This window comes from Taurulus bubalis (genome assembly GCF_910589615.1).
Source record: "Taurulus bubalis genome assembly, chromosome: 13".
NCBI lineage: Eukaryota > Metazoa > Chordata > Actinopteri > Perciformes > Cottidae > Taurulus > Taurulus bubalis.
The window spans coordinates 11,175,423-11,196,303 of NC_136601.1; the positions used below are offsets into that span (position 1 = coordinate 11,175,423).

At 41.8% G+C, this 20,881-nt stretch overlaps 2 protein-coding genes across 5 annotated transcripts in view; one reads left to right on the forward strand and one right to left on the reverse strand.

Annotated features, from left to right (window-relative positions):
• Window positions 1-8,512, forward strand: part of dlg3 (discs, large homolog 3) — a gene marked incomplete at its 5' end in the record, with an annotated part of 52,526 nt that extends 44,014 nt beyond the window's left edge. For 2 of the 4 annotated variants that reach the window (XM_079229167.1, XM_079229168.1), the window contains 11 exons: window positions 29-143; window positions 2,181-2,357; window positions 2,452-2,527; window positions 3,125-3,224; window positions 4,620-4,661; window positions 4,866-4,916; window positions 5,010-5,111; window positions 5,201-5,373; window positions 5,621-5,730; window positions 5,821-5,912; window positions 6,573-8,512. In XM_079229167.1, coding sequence (XP_079085293.1) covers window positions 29-143; window positions 2,181-2,357; window positions 2,452-2,527; window positions 3,125-3,224; window positions 4,620-4,661; window positions 4,866-4,916; window positions 5,010-5,111; window positions 5,201-5,373; window positions 5,621-5,730; window positions 5,821-5,912; window positions 6,573-6,679 — 1,145 coding nt within the window. In that variant the 3' untranslated portion in view covers window positions 6,680-8,512. Of the gene's footprint in view, window positions 1-28; window positions 144-2,180; window positions 2,358-2,451; window positions 2,528-3,124; window positions 3,225-4,619; window positions 4,662-4,865; window positions 4,917-5,009; window positions 5,112-5,200; window positions 5,374-5,617; window positions 5,731-5,820; window positions 5,913-6,572 lie in introns of all 4 variants that reach the window. The other 2 variants (XM_079229166.1, XM_079229169.1) reach the window with 1 other exon arrangement.
• A 1,593-nt stretch (window positions 8,513-10,105) lies between these two features.
• tex11 (testis expressed 11) lies at window positions 10,106-19,457 on the reverse strand (the record flags this gene model as incomplete). Its single annotated transcript, XM_079228460.1, has 29 exons — window positions 10,106-10,177; window positions 10,402-10,569; window positions 11,198-11,318; window positions 11,406-11,514; window positions 11,631-11,780; window positions 11,889-11,961; window positions 12,185-12,298; window positions 12,835-12,905; window positions 13,072-13,149; window positions 13,236-13,276; window positions 13,372-13,425; window positions 13,992-14,077; window positions 14,576-14,700; window positions 14,829-14,931; window positions 15,105-15,242; window positions 15,471-15,556; window positions 15,704-15,855; window positions 15,988-16,066; window positions 16,434-16,515; window positions 16,628-16,723; window positions 16,821-16,878; window positions 16,960-17,045; window positions 17,126-17,206; window positions 17,433-17,552; window positions 17,652-17,732; window positions 17,816-17,895; window positions 18,059-18,143; window positions 18,472-18,584; window positions 19,430-19,457. 29 exons carry the CDS (start codon window positions 19,455-19,457, stop codon window positions 10,106-10,108), a joined length of 2,730 nt encoding a protein of 909 aa, XP_079084586.1.
• Window positions 19,458-20,881: the final 1,424 nt, after the last annotated feature.

Genomic DNA, 20,881 nt, shown 5'->3' on the forward strand with positions numbered 1-20,881 from the left:
TGTGTTTTGTTTGTTCCCTCCAATGCAGAGTATAGTCGCTTTGAGTCCAAGATCCACGACCTGAGGGAGCAGATGATGAACAGCAGCATGAGCTCAGGATCAGGCTCCCTGCGCACCAGTGAGAAACGCTCCCTCTATGTCAGGTAATGCTGCAGTGCACACAGACACATCAACACACATGGTGATGCTTGCACTCACAACATGTTAAGTTCTGTAGTCAAAATAGCTACTCTGGCATCATGAACTTCTACCTGCCTGTGGGGGAGAATAAAGCCTGAAAGCACATGTTGTCAATAAGCAGACCCACTGTCAGAGTTCAGCAGCATGACGTATGATGACGAAAAACATGATTCTTCACACTGAGCTTTTTGTAGGGTGACATATAATTTAGGCCACTGGGTTGATACAGTTCATCACCATCATGAAGTTGATGGACGGGCATCCCCTGTTGTTGTTTTGATGCCACATATGACATTGACTCTACTTTGCGTAATGCAGATTGATAGTGGGGCTGACCTGTGTTATGACACTTTGGGCCGGTTGCCAATCTGGATGGACACTCATTTAGGAATTAAAACAGGAGACATCGCTCTGCTCACATAAAAGCAGCGAGTCACAAAGGGCTTACAAGGGTCAAGGTGAAAAGGACTGTGTGATGTAACTCCACAGTCCAAGTACTTGACCATATTTCTGCTGAAGCACTAATGCGCTTCACTTAACCTAAGCCTAATAGCTACATTACTAGATTGATTTAGGCTAAGTTCAACAGCAATGGACCTTACTCGGATATCAAAAGTATTTAGGTGTTATCTCATTGGAGCCCCACTATAGAGCGAGGAGTATTAACCATCTGAGTCATGCCTCTCTTATAGACGGGATCCTATGAGGCATGTAGAGCCTAGCCTGCTCCTGTGCGGGTGACTAAGCCCACAGTTATGTTGGAAAAGCTGTTTAGCTAGCCGGCTGATGCAGGAGCCGCCATGTTCTCCCAGCCCAGACTCAGGAATGCGGAGGCGTTAAACCTCTCTCCGGTGTTCTCATAAAATGAAACAAAATAAAACGGTGTCACATGTGCTTACACTCTCTCTGAAACGTCACGGTGCAAAGAAATTGTCAAAGTTAGGAATCTGAGGTAACTTTCCCTAGCTAAGCCTGTCACAATAATTACGTTATCGACTTGTCGTGTGATATATCGAAGTGGCCTCTGCCATTCTTGCTGCCCTCGATATTACCCGTTGTGTTGACATGCGTGTTTGTTTACATAAGAATGTCGCCAACATTTTCGCCAACATGATTCTCGCATAAACAGCAGGGTTTTTCCCTGCCATTCTAAGACTTTGGCAATGCACAAACATGCATTATTTTTGTTAACTAAGCCTGAGAGAGCATTTTGATAATTATCTTGGCTGTGTTTTTTAATTTTTTATTGACAATATTTTTCACATTCCAATTCCATTGTCTGAATATACTTAAGAACTATAAGTTAATTGCTCTTTTGAAAGGGTGTACTTGCATCATATCAGTGGCATAAAATGGACTTAAAATGACACAATGTTGTTTATTCTAATTATTCGTGGGACCATTTATCGTCCAACTAAAGCAGTTATGGCGACAGGTCGAGCATTAGTTTCCCTGTCGAGCGCAGCAGCAGATAAGATTCCACTAGATTGCATAATGAATATTTCAGTTGTTAGAAATGCTTAAGCCAAAAACTTTAACCTTGATACTGGACCATTGTGTATATATCCTGTACATTTACTGTAAGCTTGTGGGTCAAGTAAACTAAGATACCTAGAAATGACTGGGTTTACCTGTCTGACAAGATAGTGACGCACTCAGGCAGACAATACACACTGGATGTCTGTAGTGGAAAGTATTTGGCAACAGCAGTTAGAAATGTCACCTGGAAATTCATGAATGGCATGCTTTATTTTATGTGTTGCCGTGCCTGACCTTGCTCTAACCATCTCCCATGTGTTTTTATTGTAACATTATTGTTGATAACTCAAGTCACAGCCCACATGCAAGCAATGTCAAACTAATAAAGTGATGCAGGAAATACAAAGCTGCCATTTTGTGCCAAGTGTGGAGTAACTTGATCTTAGTGAATCTGGAATCTCTTCACGCATATTCAAGATAAAAGGAAGGAGTGTAACCTCAGCCTTTGTTTTATTTTGCAGAGCTTTGTTTGACTATGATCGAACGAGGGACAGCTGCCTGCCCAGCCAAGGCCTGAGCTTTTCTTATGGGGATATCCTCCATGTCATAAATGCTTCTGATGACGAGTGGTGGCAGGCGAGACTGGTCACACCACATGGAGAGAGCGAGCAGATTGGGGTCATTCCGAGCAAGAAAAGGTACACTCGCTCTGCTAATACCAGACAAAGCTAATGCGACTACTACCATTCATGCCCATTCTAACCGTATTCCCCTTTTTTTTTTCTGCCCCAGAGTGGAGAAGAAAGAGCGAGCCAGGTTAAAAACAGTCAAGTTCCACGCCAGGACAGGCATGATTGAGTCCAACAGGGTAAGTGTAGAGGGCCAGCTGCTCCCTGCCCTGGTGCCAGCGAGGCTGTCTTCAGAGCTGCTGCTGGGCTCCCAGGGAGATGGCCTACTTCCCCCTGAGTGTGGGAAAGAGACCAGCACCTGCTCACTGAAGCGGGCACAAAAAGCGCTCATATTACTGTATGGATTACACAGAAACTCCGTGGAGAGGAGAGGTCCCCTAACCTCCACAGCTCATGCACTCAGTGATATTAAGAAATGTGCACTTAGAAAATGTCTGCACGTTTGTCAGAGGCTGATCCGTCAGATGTAATTTGCAGAAGTATAAATCAGCTGTAATGTTGTCTGTATCATCTATAATGCAAGCAGATTCAGCTTAATGAAAATGGTACATGTTTAAGTTGGTAAACAGAAGCCTGTTTCCTTCACATTGATGTGCCATTCATTTTCACCCATTACCTGCTTCTCATTTTCATTATTTGATGTGAATTGTTTGTTTACATTTCATTTGTTTTTTTGCATGGGTGTCGAGTACCCTCATTGAAACCCATTCTGTTTTTGTTTTCACCCTCTCGTTGCCCTCCCCTCCCCCCCTTCTCACCCACACATCGACAAGCAGCCAGTCAAAGTAAAGCGCAAAAAAAGCTTCAACCTCTCGCGCAAGTTCCCGTTTTACAAGAGCAAGGAGAATATTGTGCAGGAGTTGGGGGAATCTGAACGTGAGTACCAGCTGTGTGATCGAGGGGGGTGGTGTTGTTTTTCGTCCTATCCCCTTCATGCTTCAGTTCTGTCTCTCAACTTTCATCTTTCCGCTCACCTCCAGGGATGGTTTGTGTGACGGCACCGCTCTCATCCCTTTCTCACTGTCCCAGAGAGATACCCCACATGCTGAGCCGGCATCAGGCTGGAGATGTGGGGTCCTCTCCGGTGTGTCTGTGCATCTGTCTATGGGCTCCAGAGGAGTGTGTGCTGCCGCCTGTGTGTGTGTGCGTGGGGGCTTCACTGCATTAACACACAGGCCTTCTAACACAGTGATGCTACTCCTTGTATGAGCCCTGATCAATTCTCCAGTCAGTCACTGACCCACAACAAGAATCTCATTAACTGGACTGAAGCTTTAACACTTAACAGGTCAAAATCCCATTTTAATGGGATTGGGCTTGTGTAATTGAAAGACCGTGGCTTACTATGGGGCTCAGGCTTAATGAGCACAGCACAACACCATGTGTCAGTGAGCCTGGCGAGCACTCCTCTCCCTCTCTGCCCCAACTCTCACTAACCTCTCTTCTTCTTCCTGTCTGCTCTCTTCTCTTGGTTTCTGCTCTCACCTGTCGGGACATCTAGGACTTCCCAGGGTTAAGCGATGACTTTTATGGATCAAAGAGTTTGAGTAAGTGTGTGGTTGTACTGTGTCAAGCAAGTGTCCCCTGAGCTCAGAGAAAAAATGCTTTGTCACTGCAGACCCAGCTGGGAATGCTAAACCACACACATTTAGTTTAGAGTGACACACACAGACCTACGTGCCTGCTTACACACACAACACACACGCGCCTACTCAGATTCACAGTACATATAAAATATGCATTCCCAAGGGAGGCTGAGTGAGCGTTACATTTATTCTGAACGTCTCATGGGGTCTTTACGATAAATGTTTATCAGAGTTTTGTCAGATAAGGTCACACAGAGCTGGAATATATCTGTCACCAGAGCAGTGTGTTGCTATGCCTGGTTGGAAATACTTTTCCCTTCCAGTTCCCCCGAGTCAGCCAGCTCCTGCCTCCCTCCTGTGGACGGCGCAACGCCTGTATGTTTTCTTTGTCTTTTCCCTGAAATGAGATCCGCTGCCACAGGCACAGATCTAGCAATAGGAAACATTGGCCAGGGATTTCAGGTCATTTGGGATATTGTCACAGGAAACACTTAATTTCCTATTGCTTGCCCCTAAAACCACTTCCCTAATATTGCGAGAGCATGGCTGCCGACCCATACAATACTTCTCCTTTCTTTATCTCTTTTTTTTTTTTTTTTAAATGGCCTAGATGTTGAAAAACGGGGGTCTTTTTTTCTAAGGCCGGTTTTTAAATGATCTGTAACTCGTTCTTGTGCTTTTGCAGAATGCCTGACATCCAACACAAGTGACAGTGAAAGCAGTTCGAGTGAGTCACCTTAATGTCTCATGGTTTTGTTTTACACTGCCCACATGGATGAATTAATAACATGGTAGATGTTCTGAAATCTACCGGTGAAATTACATCTGTAAATTAATGTTCCTCTTGTTTTATCAGCCATGATGCCTGTTTTTTCTTTTTTTTTCTTTAAATGAGATGTAAAGTTCTGATGATTGTGTTTTGTTGCTACAGAGGGACAGGAGGACACGATTCTTTCCTATGAGCCCGTCATTCGACAGGAAAGTGAGTGATTCACCTCTACTCGATATATAACAGTCAAACTATAAATTGTAAGTTTCAACATGCATCCTCACCCCACCTTCATCTCCAATGCAGTCCACTACACAAGGCCTGTGATCATACTGGGCCCAATGAAGGACAGAGTAAACGATGACCTCATCTCTGAATTTCCCCACAAGTTTGGCTCCTGTGTACCCCGTGAGTTTACAGCAATGCACAGATCCAGGCAGTCCAACTGAGCATAGCAGCAGTGATTTAAATTGGATTTGTTTAATTTCCTTCTGCAGATACGACTCGTCCGAGGCGAGAGAACGAGATGGACGGCCAGGACTACCACTTTGTGGGCTCGCGAGAGCAAATGGAGAAGGACATTCAGGATAATAAGTTCATTGAGGCTGGCCAGTTCAATGAGAACCTCTACGGGACGAGCATCTTGTCTGTCAGAACTGTGGCTGAGCGGGTAGGCGCCTTAGGTTGCTTGTGTTTCTCTGTACGATGCGGGTACCAGATTTAAGATGTAACTAGAGGCACGTTGGGTTTCCTGCTCAATCCAAAAGCATATTTAATTAATGGTGAACCAAATGTTTTGTTGGTCGTAGTTACGTTGAAGCGTTACAATAACCAAAATCAATCCTTCATTAATATGCGTACAAAAATCTAAAAGTGTCTGGTATTCTGTAACAATATGTTTCTCTACCTGACAGCAAGGGAAGCACTGCATTCTGGATGTGTCGGGGAATGCCATTAAACGACTGCAGCAAGCACAACTTTATCCGATTGCCATCTTTATTAAACCAAAATCCATTGAAGCCCTAATGTAAGTTTGAGCTTTTCTTCCGCTCTACTTAACATTCGAGTGAATAGAGCTGTGTCTGCGATACTAATCACAGCTATTTGTCTGTTTCAGGGAAATGAATAAAAGGCAGACGTACGAGCAGGCCAATAAAGTCTTTGACAAGGCGGTTAAGCTGGAGCAAGACTTTGGAGAGTTTTTCACAGGTTGGTCTCACTGCCCTTCTGCTTTGGGTCACCGATACATATCAGTAGCTGGTTTAATCTGTTAATAATACTCTCGATTACTTAGTTAATAAAAGACAATTGAGGAACAACACAAATATATTCAGTGTACTGTTGTCTGGTCACAGAGACAACAGAGATATTTAAAAACAAATGACTAATTTACTGTCAATCAAATACCCTAATTAATCGACTTATCTTTTCAATGGATCTGGTTTATTTGTATATCAATGATTTACTTCATGAAATGTCACAAGAATAAAACAGTGAAGTGAAGATTACGTCGTCGGTGCAATTACAAACAGGCTCGGTAGTGAATATTATTATACTATTTGTAGATTTAGATTCCAGTGGTGGCTGCTGAAGATAGGTATAATCATCCAAAATTAAAAAATGTTCTTCTTTAATCAATATTTGTTTACGTTTCGCCTTTCAAAAACTACATTGAGGAATCACTTCATACAAATTGAGGATTTCTTTGAGTACCTCAACAACAGTTTTAAAGCAGCCCTCTTTATCATGCAAAAACACATTTTAATTTAATGAATTGATTATAAAAGATGTTGCTGATGAATGCTTTATTGACTGATTGATAAGTTGCCCTATTGTTTTAACTCCAGTTCTTTGTGTTTGTGTCTCCAGCTATTGTACAGGGTGACTCACTAGAGGAGATCTACAACAAAATCAAGCTAATCATCGAGGAGCAATCTGGTCCCTACATCTGGATCCCCTCCTCAGAGAAGCTTTGAGCTCCCTGCCGTCCCCTCTGCGTCGGTGCAGAGCTCCCCTCCTGCCTCCCAGAGACCCCACCCAAGCCCAAATAGCCCCCCTCCTCACTTCCTTTTTGCAGATATGTTTCATATCAAGTTTTAGTGTCATCATTATGTTACTCTCTAAATGAAAAAGAAGTCTTATCACCATTACTGTGACTGTGCACACCCCTGCATGAGTTTCTCAAGAAATCCATTCAAGACTGGAAATGCCATTCCAAAGGAATTTGTCAAATGAAAACAAAAGGGAAAAGGAATAAATCCTTTTGTGAACTGGGACTGACTGAAGATCAGAATGTTACAGGAGTCTGGAAAGAGGAGTTGGGATTCAAAAAGAAGTTGCAGGGAAACAGAGACAAATCATACCAAGTTGGAACACTTTGTAAATGTTCATCAAATCACATTTAAAAAGACGTGCAAGATGAGAAGTGAAGACCAATTAAGGTTTGTTTTTTCTTTTTCTAAAAAGACTGGATAAAATCGAGCCCTGCTGATGGTATTGTTCAAGGAGTCATCTCTCGTGTTTATAAAGACTGAGGAAATTAGTGGAGCCTACAAACTGGTGATCTATTTATCACAAACCAGCTTGCTGTTTGGTCGTCTGCCAGTTGTCTGTGCTGCAGCTGATAAAGACATCTCGGGAGGCAGATCAAGAGGAAGAACCGCGTTGTGAATCTACATTTATATTATAAAATCACAAGATAAATGATAAAATCCCACTGAGATTTTACTACATATTAAAAACACACATTTTACACTTCACTAGAATTGTCAATTTGGAGGGCTGTTAGATTTCTTTTTTTTTTCTTCTTTCTTTGTGGGATTATTTGCTTGTGGTTTTTAGCTGCTCTGTGTAAAGGATGGAGGTAGAGAAGTGTAACTGGGCTCTCTGCAAAACACCAAACTGCCTTACATCAACTACAAATTCAGTTTTGTGACTACCTGTTGTCTGTGAGGGAGGCTGCACACAATTTACAATGAAAAGAGGAAATATTCTCATCTTTTCTTACTTTTTTTTTGTGTCCTCCGACTGCCAGGAGGCCTGACTTGAGTGCAATAGTTAAAACAAAGTCTCACCTCTGCAATAGATGAAATAAAGTCTCACCTCTGTGGGCGCCTTTTTTCTCCCCTGTATTTTAACCTTCCTTCCTATTTAATAATAAAAAAATTGGCCATCTAATTACAATTTGAACAGCCAGAACCTCCTAACTCCTGTTGAGCAGCAGACCACCCGATTACACTCTCTGCCTTCCTAGAGGATTCTCTTCTGATTGAATGGTCACATGGTACTGTCCTATCTGCCGCCATGACGGTGGCCTTAAAACGGGTAGAACAAGACAATAATTGTATTGGATGTCCTAACAATTAAAGAGTAAATTTAACCTGTTTTGGATTGTCCCCCTTTCCCCCTACCAAAAATATCACTAAAGTTGGGTTTGATTAAAAAAAAAAAACTACATGCCTTGTGCATCTATACACGTATGAATTCTTAATGAATCTGTTGTTGAACCACTGTGTTGAGCTCTTAGTGTGTCTGGGGTGAGCTAGACCGGCTCAGGAATCTTTGAACGTACAGATGCCATTTCCCCTGCGACTGAAAGTTCACGCGTGGGCGACGACGGAGCTCACAGCCGTCAGATGTGAACGCACAAGTACCGATGGTACAGTCGCGTAGTTAAAGGCGTTTTCAACCTAGCAGTGTAATCAGGCTGTATTATGTGTCTTCTCTTTTTCGCGAGGCGGGGAGCTTGTTCAAGCACGGCAGTATGGTAACCTTTTTTTAGTTGGCTGTATGGCATCGACGGGATTGAAACTAGCTGCCCCACCCACCCTCCCATGCAGATCTTGGCCCTGTGTGTTAATGTGTGCATGTGATCCTGTGAACGTTCTCGCTTTCCTCCTCAGCTTTTTGACGAGTGCAAAGGATTTCTTTTTCCTTTTTTTTTTTTTCCTCCTTTTTCTCAGAGAGCCAGACCCAACAGGAAGTGGTAAACTAGACCTCTGGGTCCCCTGCTCTCGCCCACCCACAGAGCACCTGTACCTGCAGGCATTTTCTGAACAGGTGTGCCCACCTGCCAGGCACCACTGCTAAACCAGCTGTCATTACCTGTGTCAAAACCAGAGTTCAGGGAATAACCGAAGGGAACAGAGCCATTAATAAACTGCTTGCAGACTGTTTCAAAGGGTGTGGTAGCTGTACAATGTAAATACGCCCCCAGCAGATCGCCCTCACCTGTGCTTCATGCATGTGTGAATCAAACTGGGACATGTTTTATAGACCACAAATGTCAGGTAAGTAAAGTTTGAGCTACTCTTGAGATATAATTTCCATACAAATGTGCTGTATTGTTGGTATTTCTCTTCAAATGCCTATTGGAAAACTTACCTAGTCAGTTGGGAATTCAATTCCCCCAAGTAGGGCCTGTCTACATGTGATTTCTTGTGGAACGTGTCTGGGTGTATAGATTATTTAAAAAAATATATTGTAAAATAAATAATTAAAGAGATGCAGGCAGAAACCTACACTATCACAGAAACCCGGAGCATTGATCAATACATCATTAGAAGTTTAGAATTGGTCCTCTGGTGTTTAGTTGAAATACAGCTGACTGTTAACGATGTGTGTGGTATTCATACCTCAGTCAGCCATATCAAAGCCCAAAGAACTTGATTTCATTTTACTCTTTCCATTGAGGTTGTGGTATATATCGAGATGGAACCTGAATGCCTCTGTGTGTGTATAATTGACGAGGGGTCTTTGTTCTGATGAGAGAAATGATGACATATATGCTTTTATTTTTTGGGTGGGGGGGTCAGGGTTCTTGTTTGTACTTTTGGGTGATGTTTATGTTATAGCACATCTGTGCAGTAAGTGCTTGCAAACATGAACCCTTTGATTGTACAGTAGTTTCCTTCCTGTCACTGCAGGTGGTACAAGCCTATCGGGACACTTGGCCTCATGGTCTTCCTTGTCCTAGTCATGAGGGAACACAGTCCTGCAACTTTTGTTTGGGTTTTATTTTGGGACTTGACAAGAGTTTATTTGTTTGGAAATAAAATATGTGACTCAGTTATGATTTTGATCTGCTTGTCATTGAGCTTAAAACAACTCTGCGGCTTTGGAAATAATAGAATTAGACTGCTTTTTTTTCAGAGATTATTCTTTGGTATTTTAGCCTTTATTGACCAAACCCGGATAGAACATTATATTGTGTTTCTTAAACCACTCGCAGGACATTCCACAATTACACAGATTCAAAGCATCACTTTATCAAACTGGATTATCTGATTAACATTTTACCACAACATCAATAACATTTAACTGCAACAAACTGTTGGAACTGAATCAATTTAAGTGAGAACAGGTTAACACCGAGCTGAGAGCGCTGACTGGTCCCAGTTCAGTTATTCCTCCATGACGAGGTTCTTCTTGGCTTTGTCCAACCTGTCCAGGACTTCACTGTAGAGACTAGACATCTGTGGGGACACAAGCAAAACCGGTACAGTTATAAAGGTATTGGCTCTGAGGGGCCTAAAATGATGGTTATATACTTGATTTAGCACAAGACGTGTGTTGCTGTGGCCAAAGCCTCTGTCAGGTTCACCTAACCAGCAGGATAATTCATTTCATATCATGCTCCACTGCTACAACCGCCCCCAGTCTGCTTCATTCCCTCCCTCCCTCTCCACCAGGCCTGTACCTGTGTCTCGTAGCTCTCCTGCAGTGATCCAAGGTGGCGGATGAAGCCCATGGCGAGGCCACACCACTTCTCAGCCTCGAGGTACTGAGCCAGGCTGTACAGCAATATCCCCATGTTCCAAGCCCGAGTCAGCAGCCACAGGGTCTCCATCTCTGGGAAGACGTCGGGCTACAGAGAAGAGCAGGAGGATGTTCAAACAGCCATTAAACGGAGGCCACCTGGGTGACTTGATTGCGCCAAGTGTATGGAAAGGAAATCTTTTTTTATTTTTTATTGGGTGAAACCTGTGAGTAACTTTCATCCAATCCTGTTCTACTGTATGTTAACCTTTACTAATGCTTTGAAGTCTTAAACAGACTGTAAACAAACGGGAAGTTCTTATCAATCCTAAAGTTTCGCACCACTTTAATCTTGGGCTTTCACTTTGATCCAAAGAATTCCACAGCTTTTGAGTAATAACTCAAAATGAAAGGGGAAATATGCACTGCCTCTGAAGCAGTGCAAAGTCTCAATAATTTGATGCCTCTTTCAGAGCTGCAGCTCACCGGCAGTACGATGACTTGTACAGCACATTAACATTCAAATTGGCAGGAAGGAGGTAGTGAATGGAAGCATCTGCTAATTGAAGTGCGGCTGAAAGCCCATTGATAAAAAGAAGAAAAAAAGAAGCTTCTATAACAGCATGCAGGCACGGAGTGGAAGAGAGGGGGTTAATTATACAGCAGGCAGCAGTCCTGTTGGACTGAACAGGAGGTGGGTGCCAAGGGATGGCCATGTGTGATTGGCGCTGACTCACTGCGGCTGCAATGATGGACAGCGCCTCCTCATAGTAGTCCCACACCTCCTCGAGCACATGGGCCTCCACCTCTGACACACCGCTTGGGAGGGACAGCTTGATCAGGCTGTGAACACACTTGCTACGACAGAGAAACACAAACAGGCATTATCACTAATGAAATATCGTGGGTATTTGGGGTTTTTATGTCGAGTCGTGGTGGGTTTGCCTGCAGCAAGCCGGGTCAGCCTGTGGTTGTTTCTTGTGCAGAGAGAGAGCAACCCTCAAGGCCTTCTTGCAAAGCAGAGGGAAGTGGGCTGGAGGCTCTATGGCTAAGGCTACGTGTAGAAGAAGAGAAGAAAAAAAAGATGACAAAATACTACAATGTGTCCGTTTCTTTTCATGTGTCAGCAGAGATTAGAGGAACAATACAGCTCTTTGTCTTTGTCTTTACCTGCGATCGTCTCCAGCACCTTGGTTTCAACATTTTCAAGCTCCAAGACGGACTCCAGTACCGTCTCGAGCTTGGGGTCGTTCAGCTTAGCTCGAGCCTCAAATTCATACAGCAGCAGCAGCGTGTCTGTGGGGTCCATTGGGGAGCTTCCTACAAGTACATGGTGAGAATACATTCCTTTAGTTCCATTTTTATTAGACATGCAAATAAATATTATAAACATGGCTGTTATTCGGGTAGCGAAGCTGCTTAAGGTACCTGACGCTTTCAGAGTTTTCCAGACCACCCAACAGATCTGAATGTACTCCAGAGCCTGAGTGAGCTGCTCAGTCTGTGAACCAAACAGAAACACATAACAAGCATTCTGGATTCCTCATCGCCATCTAGTGTTCACTTCCTCTTCAAAGGCAGAGGGATTAAAAATGAAACGCCTACGCTAGCACCAATAATGTGGTTAGTCATCTCTCTTCTCCACTGGACTTGGTACATTTCCATCCATGTGGCTGGAGAGCGTGCTAAATGTAGGAGATGGGCAGAGGGAGTGGGTGGCACACCTGGGCAGAGTGAAGAGACTTCCTGCAGAGCTCCAGAGAGGCAGCGGCCGCCATTAGCAGACACGTCTTCTGGCCCATGAGCAGTGTGCGATCAGAAGGGCACAGCTGGGAGAGCTACGGGTTCATGCAGATGTCATGTTTTCATTTTGGTTGCAATAACCCACAGGCAAACTGGCTGGTTCAGAATAAGAGAAACACGGTGGCTTGTGATCTGAAGGTGTTTTTGAGACCATTGCAAACTGGAAAGGTTGTGGTACGAAGGAATTAAAAAAGATATTCTCTCCACATTCAACAACTACTTCTGATGATAAAGTACTTCATCTCAGTTTCTCTGGGACATCACCTCAACATCCAAAAGTAGAAGCTTATAACTGTAGACAGCAGGGGTGTTCTCATATATGAATGCATGTGTACTCAGTCAGCATCTCACGGAGAAATACAGATTATAAATACACTTGCAACTCCAGGTATTCTGCTGAATGTACAGTCACAAAGTCAGAGGACAGAGGGGTCACTGTGATTCTTTATTTTAAACTGATATGTTTATCTTTCAAAAGCGATGTTAAAGCCCTGTTCAGGTGTTATTGATCTACACCCTTGTACTGTAGATATTGATTAATTCACCTGACAAAGCTAATAAGGGCACTTGCCTGGTAAGAGAGCACAAAGAAATCCCTCATTCTGTCAGGGCTGCTCTCGCACTGCAGAGCCGAGTTCCACGCTGTAACAAGCACACACACACACACACACACACACACACACACACACACACACACACACACACACACACACACACACACACAGGCAAAATGACGGTGCTGCAAGATTTTTAAGCGATAGCATACCATGTCAGATTGAAGTGACGAGTAGAGAAAGAGTCTTTGTACCAATCTTCCTGAACCAGTTAGCTTCCTCTGTGCGTTGCTCAACACTCATGCGAGTCTGGTGTGAAACTTTCTGCAGAGCTGCAAACAAAACATTACAGCAGAGTCTGTAGTTGAGACATTTCTTCTCAAATATGCAGTTCAACCCCTGCTGCATATGTACTCACCCATTTTTAAATATGGCAGCAGGACATCTAGATTCCCATTTCTATAAGAGTAATGTAAGGTAGTGGATGTAAACCTGTGCTTTTGATGTGTTGAGAGCCGCATCAATAATACTATATAATCACACTTCCCCCTCACCTCATCTCATCACTTGATCTTTCTATTGTGGAGAGCACAAGTCGAACCAAACACCTATAAGAAGATGAATGGAGAAACTGGTGTTGACCTCCTTTCTTTCACCTACTAACTGTATTATAGAGACACACTTTCAGTGGAGAAGAAAAGGAATATAGGTCAGTGGATCATAGAGGTGTATGGAACGCTAACAGACTCACTACAATCTCTCAGCAGCACATAAGGCAAAATGTTGTCACTTTATGTGTGAAACTCTACCATCATGTTTTTTTCACATAATCTCAACACATGAATGCTGAATGCTTTAAAATAAGCAAAATATAGATATAATATTCTAAAAGCAAACTGTAAGCAAACTACTACTGCAGCATGGAAAACAAAAGTCAATGAAAAAAGAGAAGGTAACCAACCTATAACTGAAAAAGACCCCTTGATGAAATGCATGTCTGTAGTGCTTTGTGAAGTGATGGGACTTATGTGTGTGAGTCTGTCTTCCTTCTCTTTCTAGCTTTCATGTGAGAGATATTTTATTTATTTTTTAGAACAGATTATGGTTTTTCATGCAGACATATAATTGATGTTGGTATTTAACTCTTCATTTGTATGTTGCAGTTGCCACAGACCTGAGGGCCGTCAGAACCTGAGCTTCATCTTCTGAGTTTTCACACAAGCTCTCCAGCGCCTTCATGGCAGTTTCCTGCTGTTCATTCTGTCACAGGGGAACAAACATCCTCCTCATTTATTCCACCGCCCACCAGTCATATTCATCACAATCATGCAGCAGAGTAAAAATAGGATTAATTTTTTTGACTTTACCCTCACTAATTGCTAATGGCTGGTTGCTGTCCAGTGTGTTTGCTGATTGTAGCTCAGGGAAGGGAACATGCACTGATCAGGTTTCTTTTTCTAAATTAAATGAAATAGGCCTGGGGAGGTGACAGCAATGCTCTATCTCTGATAGCCGATTGTTTTTACCCAACGATGAGGAGCTTTCCCTAGAAAGATGCAACATGCCCAAACATCTGATATCATGCTTTCTCCCCAGATCAGTGCAGTGGCGAGGACACGATCCCTTACTGGCTTTCCACCCACGAGCTGCAAGTACCTCTTTTGAGGACAAAACCCAACTAATTATTTTCCCATTGAATCCACCATTCTTCACAACTAGTTTACAGAGACGAGTAATGAGTCCTTTGATGAGTCCTACCTCCAAAGCAATCTGAGCAGCCAGACTGAGGAGGTTGGAAGCAGCATTCTCCGATACCAGCAGCCTGTCCTCACTGGCAACAGAACTCCTGGACAGAAGTCCCATCGCATTCACTGCCTCTACAGCTGGTACAAATCAACAACCTCATCACCACAGAGAATATACAGAAAATGTGGCTGTATGGAAATTGCAACACTACTACCGTAACATATTTCACTCTACATGTATCACACAATGAATGTTTTGTAGATACCTTTCTTCACATTCTTCTCCTGCACTGCAATCTTGTAAACACTGAACTGAGTGAAAATGTTGTCAGGATCACATCTTTCTGCTTCATTAATCGCCTCTTTGGCCTGAAAACCACAAGTTTTAAAATACATGCAAACACACATCACATACATAAACTGTAAAAATGCAGCAGGAGCATTTGCCATAGTGGCTGGTGACAAACTACTGAAACACACCACCTACTGTACAACCCGTTTACTTCCCTGACTTACTGTTTCGGTGGCTCAAGTTTGCTTACTTTTTCCAGTTGCTTCAGTTGCAGGAAACAGGAAGCTCTGTTCCTCTGCAGTTTGGCTGAGTTGGGCTCCATTTGACCTGCCTTGAAGAAACTCAAGGAGTAGTTATACCACTGAAGAGCCTCAGAGTAGTTTCTGGCCTGTGAAGAACGATGGTGTGTTGTTATCCTTTGTTTATCCCTGTGTGGAATTTAAACCTTTGCATTGAACCTGTACTAACTAGTTAAGAACAGTGGGCAGTGTGTGGGTGTGTTGCTATGACACAACAGTGCTGATCACTAAGCCCCCATGCTGATAACTATACATGGGTATACACACTATAACAATATCTTGTGAATTAAGGAATAACATGGCTATGTTTAGCATACCTCAAAGTGTTTGGACGCTTTATCCCACAGCATGACATGGAGACTTGTGAGGGCCTGTGGAGACAGCTGTTTTCCTGTATAGTGGCCTGTGTGGGCGAAAAACATTGTAATACTAATACAGAAGCACATCTACAGTGTATTCCTTGCATTATTATACAATTAACCACGTTAACCATCCTTTGGAAAAAATTTAAATCAATGTTTACTAGAAATGGAATGCAAAACTGAAGTACCGGTGATGATATCCTCTATCTTCTGTTTGGCCAACAGCTCCTTGCCTCTCTGCAGCAGTAGCTCAATGTGCAAGACAAGAGCAGTTCCCAGGTCAGGGGACGTCTCAAAGTGCTGACACACACGCTTCAAATACTCAAATACCAGCGCTTCTCTAGAAAAATCAAAACAGACAGAGTTAAATAGCTGAGCATTTGTTAAAAAGAAAATGTGCACATGTGCATGCGAGGCTATGTGTGTGTTTTCATAAAGAGACAAGTGAGAGTAAATATGCTAACGTTTGTACCTGTCTTCAGACATGAGTAGTTTCACTGTGCTCAGACACAGTTCAAGAGAAACCTTCGATTCCAGCATGTCATTAAGACCTGAAAACACATTTTTATGACCTGCTTTTAATTTTGCATTTAACACTGTGCAAGTCATCCATATACACACAGGAACATACTAAGCACAAGCAGCTCTACTGGTACACCGGACATATCTTGTAAATCCTAGGGAGTAGTTACATCATTGTAGACACTTAGACTATTTCTGGGGTATTTAAACTCATCAGTAGTCATATTGAGTTTTTACAAATCCACTTTTCTTTCCAGTCACCTCAGAGAATCAAACTAGCAACATTTCCTCCTTGAATCGACTTCTCTAACCTCTCAGCTACTGACACCCCACTGCTGCTGCTTGGTTAATGAAGTTCTGTATAAATAATTCAATGAGGTTTGAGTAATAACTAACCTGCTCTGATATGGTCGTCTGAGGCCCCAGATCTCAGGAGTATTCTGATCTTTAAGTACAGCCCAGAGGCACTCTCACATTCCTGTCAAATTGCAGTACAATTGGGTACAGAGCATCTTGTTTTGGGGTAAGTGCATGTTTCAAAATGCATATGTGAATAAAATTCAATTTTTAAATGATTTCTCATATCCCACCTTGTTGGCTAAGCTGACAGCATTAAGAGCCTTCTCCTGAAACCTTTGACAGTCCCACTCTAAATAAACAGTGGCGAGGAACCTCAAAACCTTGGCCTAGTGTGCGGGAAATTAAAGACAGATAATAAAAAAGAAATAACTGTTTTAATTTGTACTCGTTGCCTGTACTGAACTTTGTATAGCACTGTATTACCTGTACTTCAGATTGAGGGGCATATTTCACATTCATTTTCCCAATTTCATAGCTTTGGCTGAGAGAGAAGAAGAACAAATTACTTTACCACTGGATCGTTTCTCAGCAACCTTCTGGAGAAATTAAACATTATATTTACCTCAGCCAAAATACACTGTCCTCAAACTTTCCCAGATTGTACGTGTCTATTCCAAAGTTGTAGCACATAAGGGAGAGGTACGTTGTCTGCATTGAGTAAATATAGTTAACATCCCCACTTTCAATAGCAATATGTTGTTATAATGATAACAGAGGTTTCCTTTTACATCTTTTGGTAGCCGCAGAAGCATGTCTTTACAGCGCTGCATATAGACCACAGCCTCATGGTTATTCCCTTGACTTATGGCCTGCAAACAAGAGACTTGAACTTACTGTTAAATGTCAGGAAACAATATAACATTCCTCATTGGCACAGAATGAGATTTCCCCCTCTCATTGTTTCTCAGTTCGCATTTTAGCTGTCTTACACTTCACACTTCAAGTCTGTCAGAATAGCACTTCCTCAGCTGCCAAATATCACAAGAACAAATATTCACGTCGAAGGTGTTGAACATCACATGCGCAACAGCTCACCGATTCTGCCTGACATGAGAGAATTCGAAGCAAATCCTTCTCTACATCCCCCTTGGATGAAGAGTTGTCAGCTGGTCCGTTACCTCTGGATGTTAGTTGGCCATAGAGAGTTTCCAGGCTCTAGGGAAATTTTATGTTATATAATTTGTAAAGACACCATATTACTGTATGCTCTAAACTACACTCTCTCAATTTGACTGTTAACTCTTTTTTTTTCACCTTGACAGCAAATCTTAAGAAGTTATCTGCCATCTGGGGATTCTTGCAGTCCAGCCAGGTTCTCCCTGTTTTGCTGGCCATCTGTAAAGATTACACACTGACAAACAGACTTTGTCCCCCTGAAATATTGAGCACTCACAGAGGGTGCCTACAGTATTGCATACCAGGATCTGCTTACGGATGATGCCCTCTGTTGGATTCTCAGGCTCACAGCAGCACAGCAGACTGCATGCGACATGACGCACTGTGAGGATAGTGAGAACGTTTGACTATGGCGAGACACAACCCAGACTAACACTGCTTGTAATCCTCACATTGTGACAACATTTCAGGTGATAAGTCTGGTCATTTCAACTGTCATGATCATCTTTAGAATGTAAATAAATGTAAATAAATACTGCAAGTACCTTTTGCTTTCTGATTTGTACTTATAGTGCTGCCCACATTCTTAGTAACTGCCCAGTTCCACAGCTGGATGGCACACTCCTCAAGCTGTAATAGGAGTAAGAAAATGAAATGTGCATACAACTCATATTTCTGCCAAGTTATAGCCATATAAAGGTGATATAATGCTTTAGAAAAAAAATAAACTTTGACTAAACTTTAAAACTTAGTTACAGAGGTAATTTAAATTAAAGTAAAATCAGACTGATGACTTACACTAAATAAAAAAATGCTACCAACTACAAAAAGGCTGGTTGGTGTTACATTATGGAAGGTCCTGCTTTGCAAGAGTGACATTTTAGATTTTACTGCTAATAATTCAATATTAGTTGTTTATGCTGCTTTAACAACTAGACACTAACAAACGTGTGTCTACCTGTGGATCTGGTATTTTGGGGAAATCCTCCAGACCAGACACCTCAGAGAAGAGTTTCTCTATCACCTCATCATAATCTGTCGGCTCTTTGTGCAGCAGATTATCTGTGAGACCTGTGAAGGAACGAAAGAAAATCAAGACACGTTGACAAAATACAAATTTAAATATTTTCATGAAAAAGGTCAAAAGTTTCCCCAAAAATAGTTAGTGCTGCAATGGCTAGTTTTACTTCTAATGTGTGTCTTTTTGCCATTTTAAAAATTATTCGGTAATTTAGTTGTAGCTTTCTTTTAACAAAATGACAAATTACGGTAATCTGTTAACGTGGACCGTTGATTGTTCAATTATGTATTCTAGTTCTTTAGTCTAAAATCACAAGTGCAACAGTTTCCAATCCAGTATATGATAATCTGAAATAAAGACACATTAACTCTTCAAAAGTTCTGAAGCCGTAACCAGTAACGTTAACTAAACGTGTGGTTTTTTAACTTAATAAATTACATTCATTTTTAACAATTGTATATTGAAATTTCCATTGGTTTCGATTTTCTTCTCCTTGATACTATTATAACTAACTACTAGCTAGGTTAACTAGGCTAGCTAGGCGATTTGATTGAGTCACAATTGGGTTAATAAAGCATCATTTTTAATATTTAGGTAACTTAGGTCAAGTTAAAGTTGATTGTATCAAAGGAGGCTTGTTATTTAGTCATATTAATGTCCCATATACACATTCATTTTGCTGAAGTGAAAGGCATAAGCCAAGGCAGAGGGGACATTAGCTTAAACATAAACCAGCTAACCTAGCTAGCAGTTGAACTCTGAACTCTATGGTTCCCTAGACAACAGTTACTGGCTCACTGCCCGGATAAACTGGAGGTCTCGTCTATAAAACTACTGTATCTACAAACAACGCTTGAGTTAGTAGTTAGACCGGCTGAAAGGGAGAGTTACTCACATTTAACAGTGGAAACAAACCGCTCCATGTTTTAGGTTTCTCTGCTGTGAAATGATCCGTCGGCAGATGTTGGCGCCGTTCGTTTGATTGACAGCTGCCACAAATGCCGCGAAGTTTGTCCAGGAAGAGCTTGAAAGTGAGTTTAACAAAATTGACGTTTAGCTAGTTAGTGTGAATTCTCCAAGACTCTATGTGCATTAATATCCTATTTTTACACTGCGACTGCATGGTTAATATTGTCCAGAATATATAGCGCACACTTTCAATGATTATTTTACCTTTAGCTTAACTGGCATTCCAGTGTAGAGACATAACGTTACCCAGATGGAGCTAACCTACTAGCTTAATGTTGGGGAGAGCAATCATAAGGGCAAGTTATGTTCCACCTGCTTGTGGAAGTGGCTTTACTGGTTCTGATTATCTTAGAAATTTATATAATTCTGCATTAAAGCATGACGAAAACCTCCTCAGTTGCTGCTGTTATTTATTATTATTCTGCAATGAAAGGCCCTTGGCTGGGGATGATGGGGAGTGTGTCTCCTCATGTCCGAGCTAACCTATATGTTCCCTATCTCAATATCCTCTTAGTTGTTCTCAGCAATGCTTTTTCCCTTGGTTAAATGTTCAATGTATGTTTCCCTGGCTCGACCTGTGGAAATCACCCATCTGGAGCTTATGGCATACTGACGTTATCGTCACTCAAATTTGACAGACAGAATTCTCACATTAAACCGACAATAGCAATTTCACATTGACCAGTTTGTCTTTACAGCTGCAGCAATAAATCTTAATTATGGATGCACTAAATTAGTGTCAGTACCTGCTGGAAAGATTGCACAGCCCGAAACTGTCAATGCAACATTACCAACATATACCTTTTTTGGAAAAATTGAAAAAAACATGATCCCATCATATTAACAATGAGATATTTTACTCTCTTCAAGATATACTAAAGTTTCTTCTCTAAAAAGTGGAGCTAGTCTCGCATATTAAATGCAGAACCAAACAAAACTGATGGCTGATGGGGACTTGAATGCATTTCACTGTCTTGCAGGTCTAGATTTGCAACGTGTACCACATGCGCTCCACTACTTTAGGAATCCAATACCCTGTTTTTATTCAGCCATAACAGGCCCATTTAACAAAAGTAACCAGATAGTTTGGCCAACATGACTGAGACCTTTCCACTTTTAAAACAGCATGCACATGTACTCTGTTAAGAGAGAGCTGTTGTTCTAAAACAAGATATTCAGCGTACATTAAACTTGACAGCTAATTCTGCTAATATGGTACATTTTCAAAAACGTTTCTATGTTTTTATTGGATTCCCTTTTGAATTGATGTATTTTTATTTCATATGACCTTTTTCCAAATCGTTGATATCACGTGTTATTTATAATCCAACAATGGGGATGTTGAACTTAAAATATGACTGTAAAGTATATTATAGTT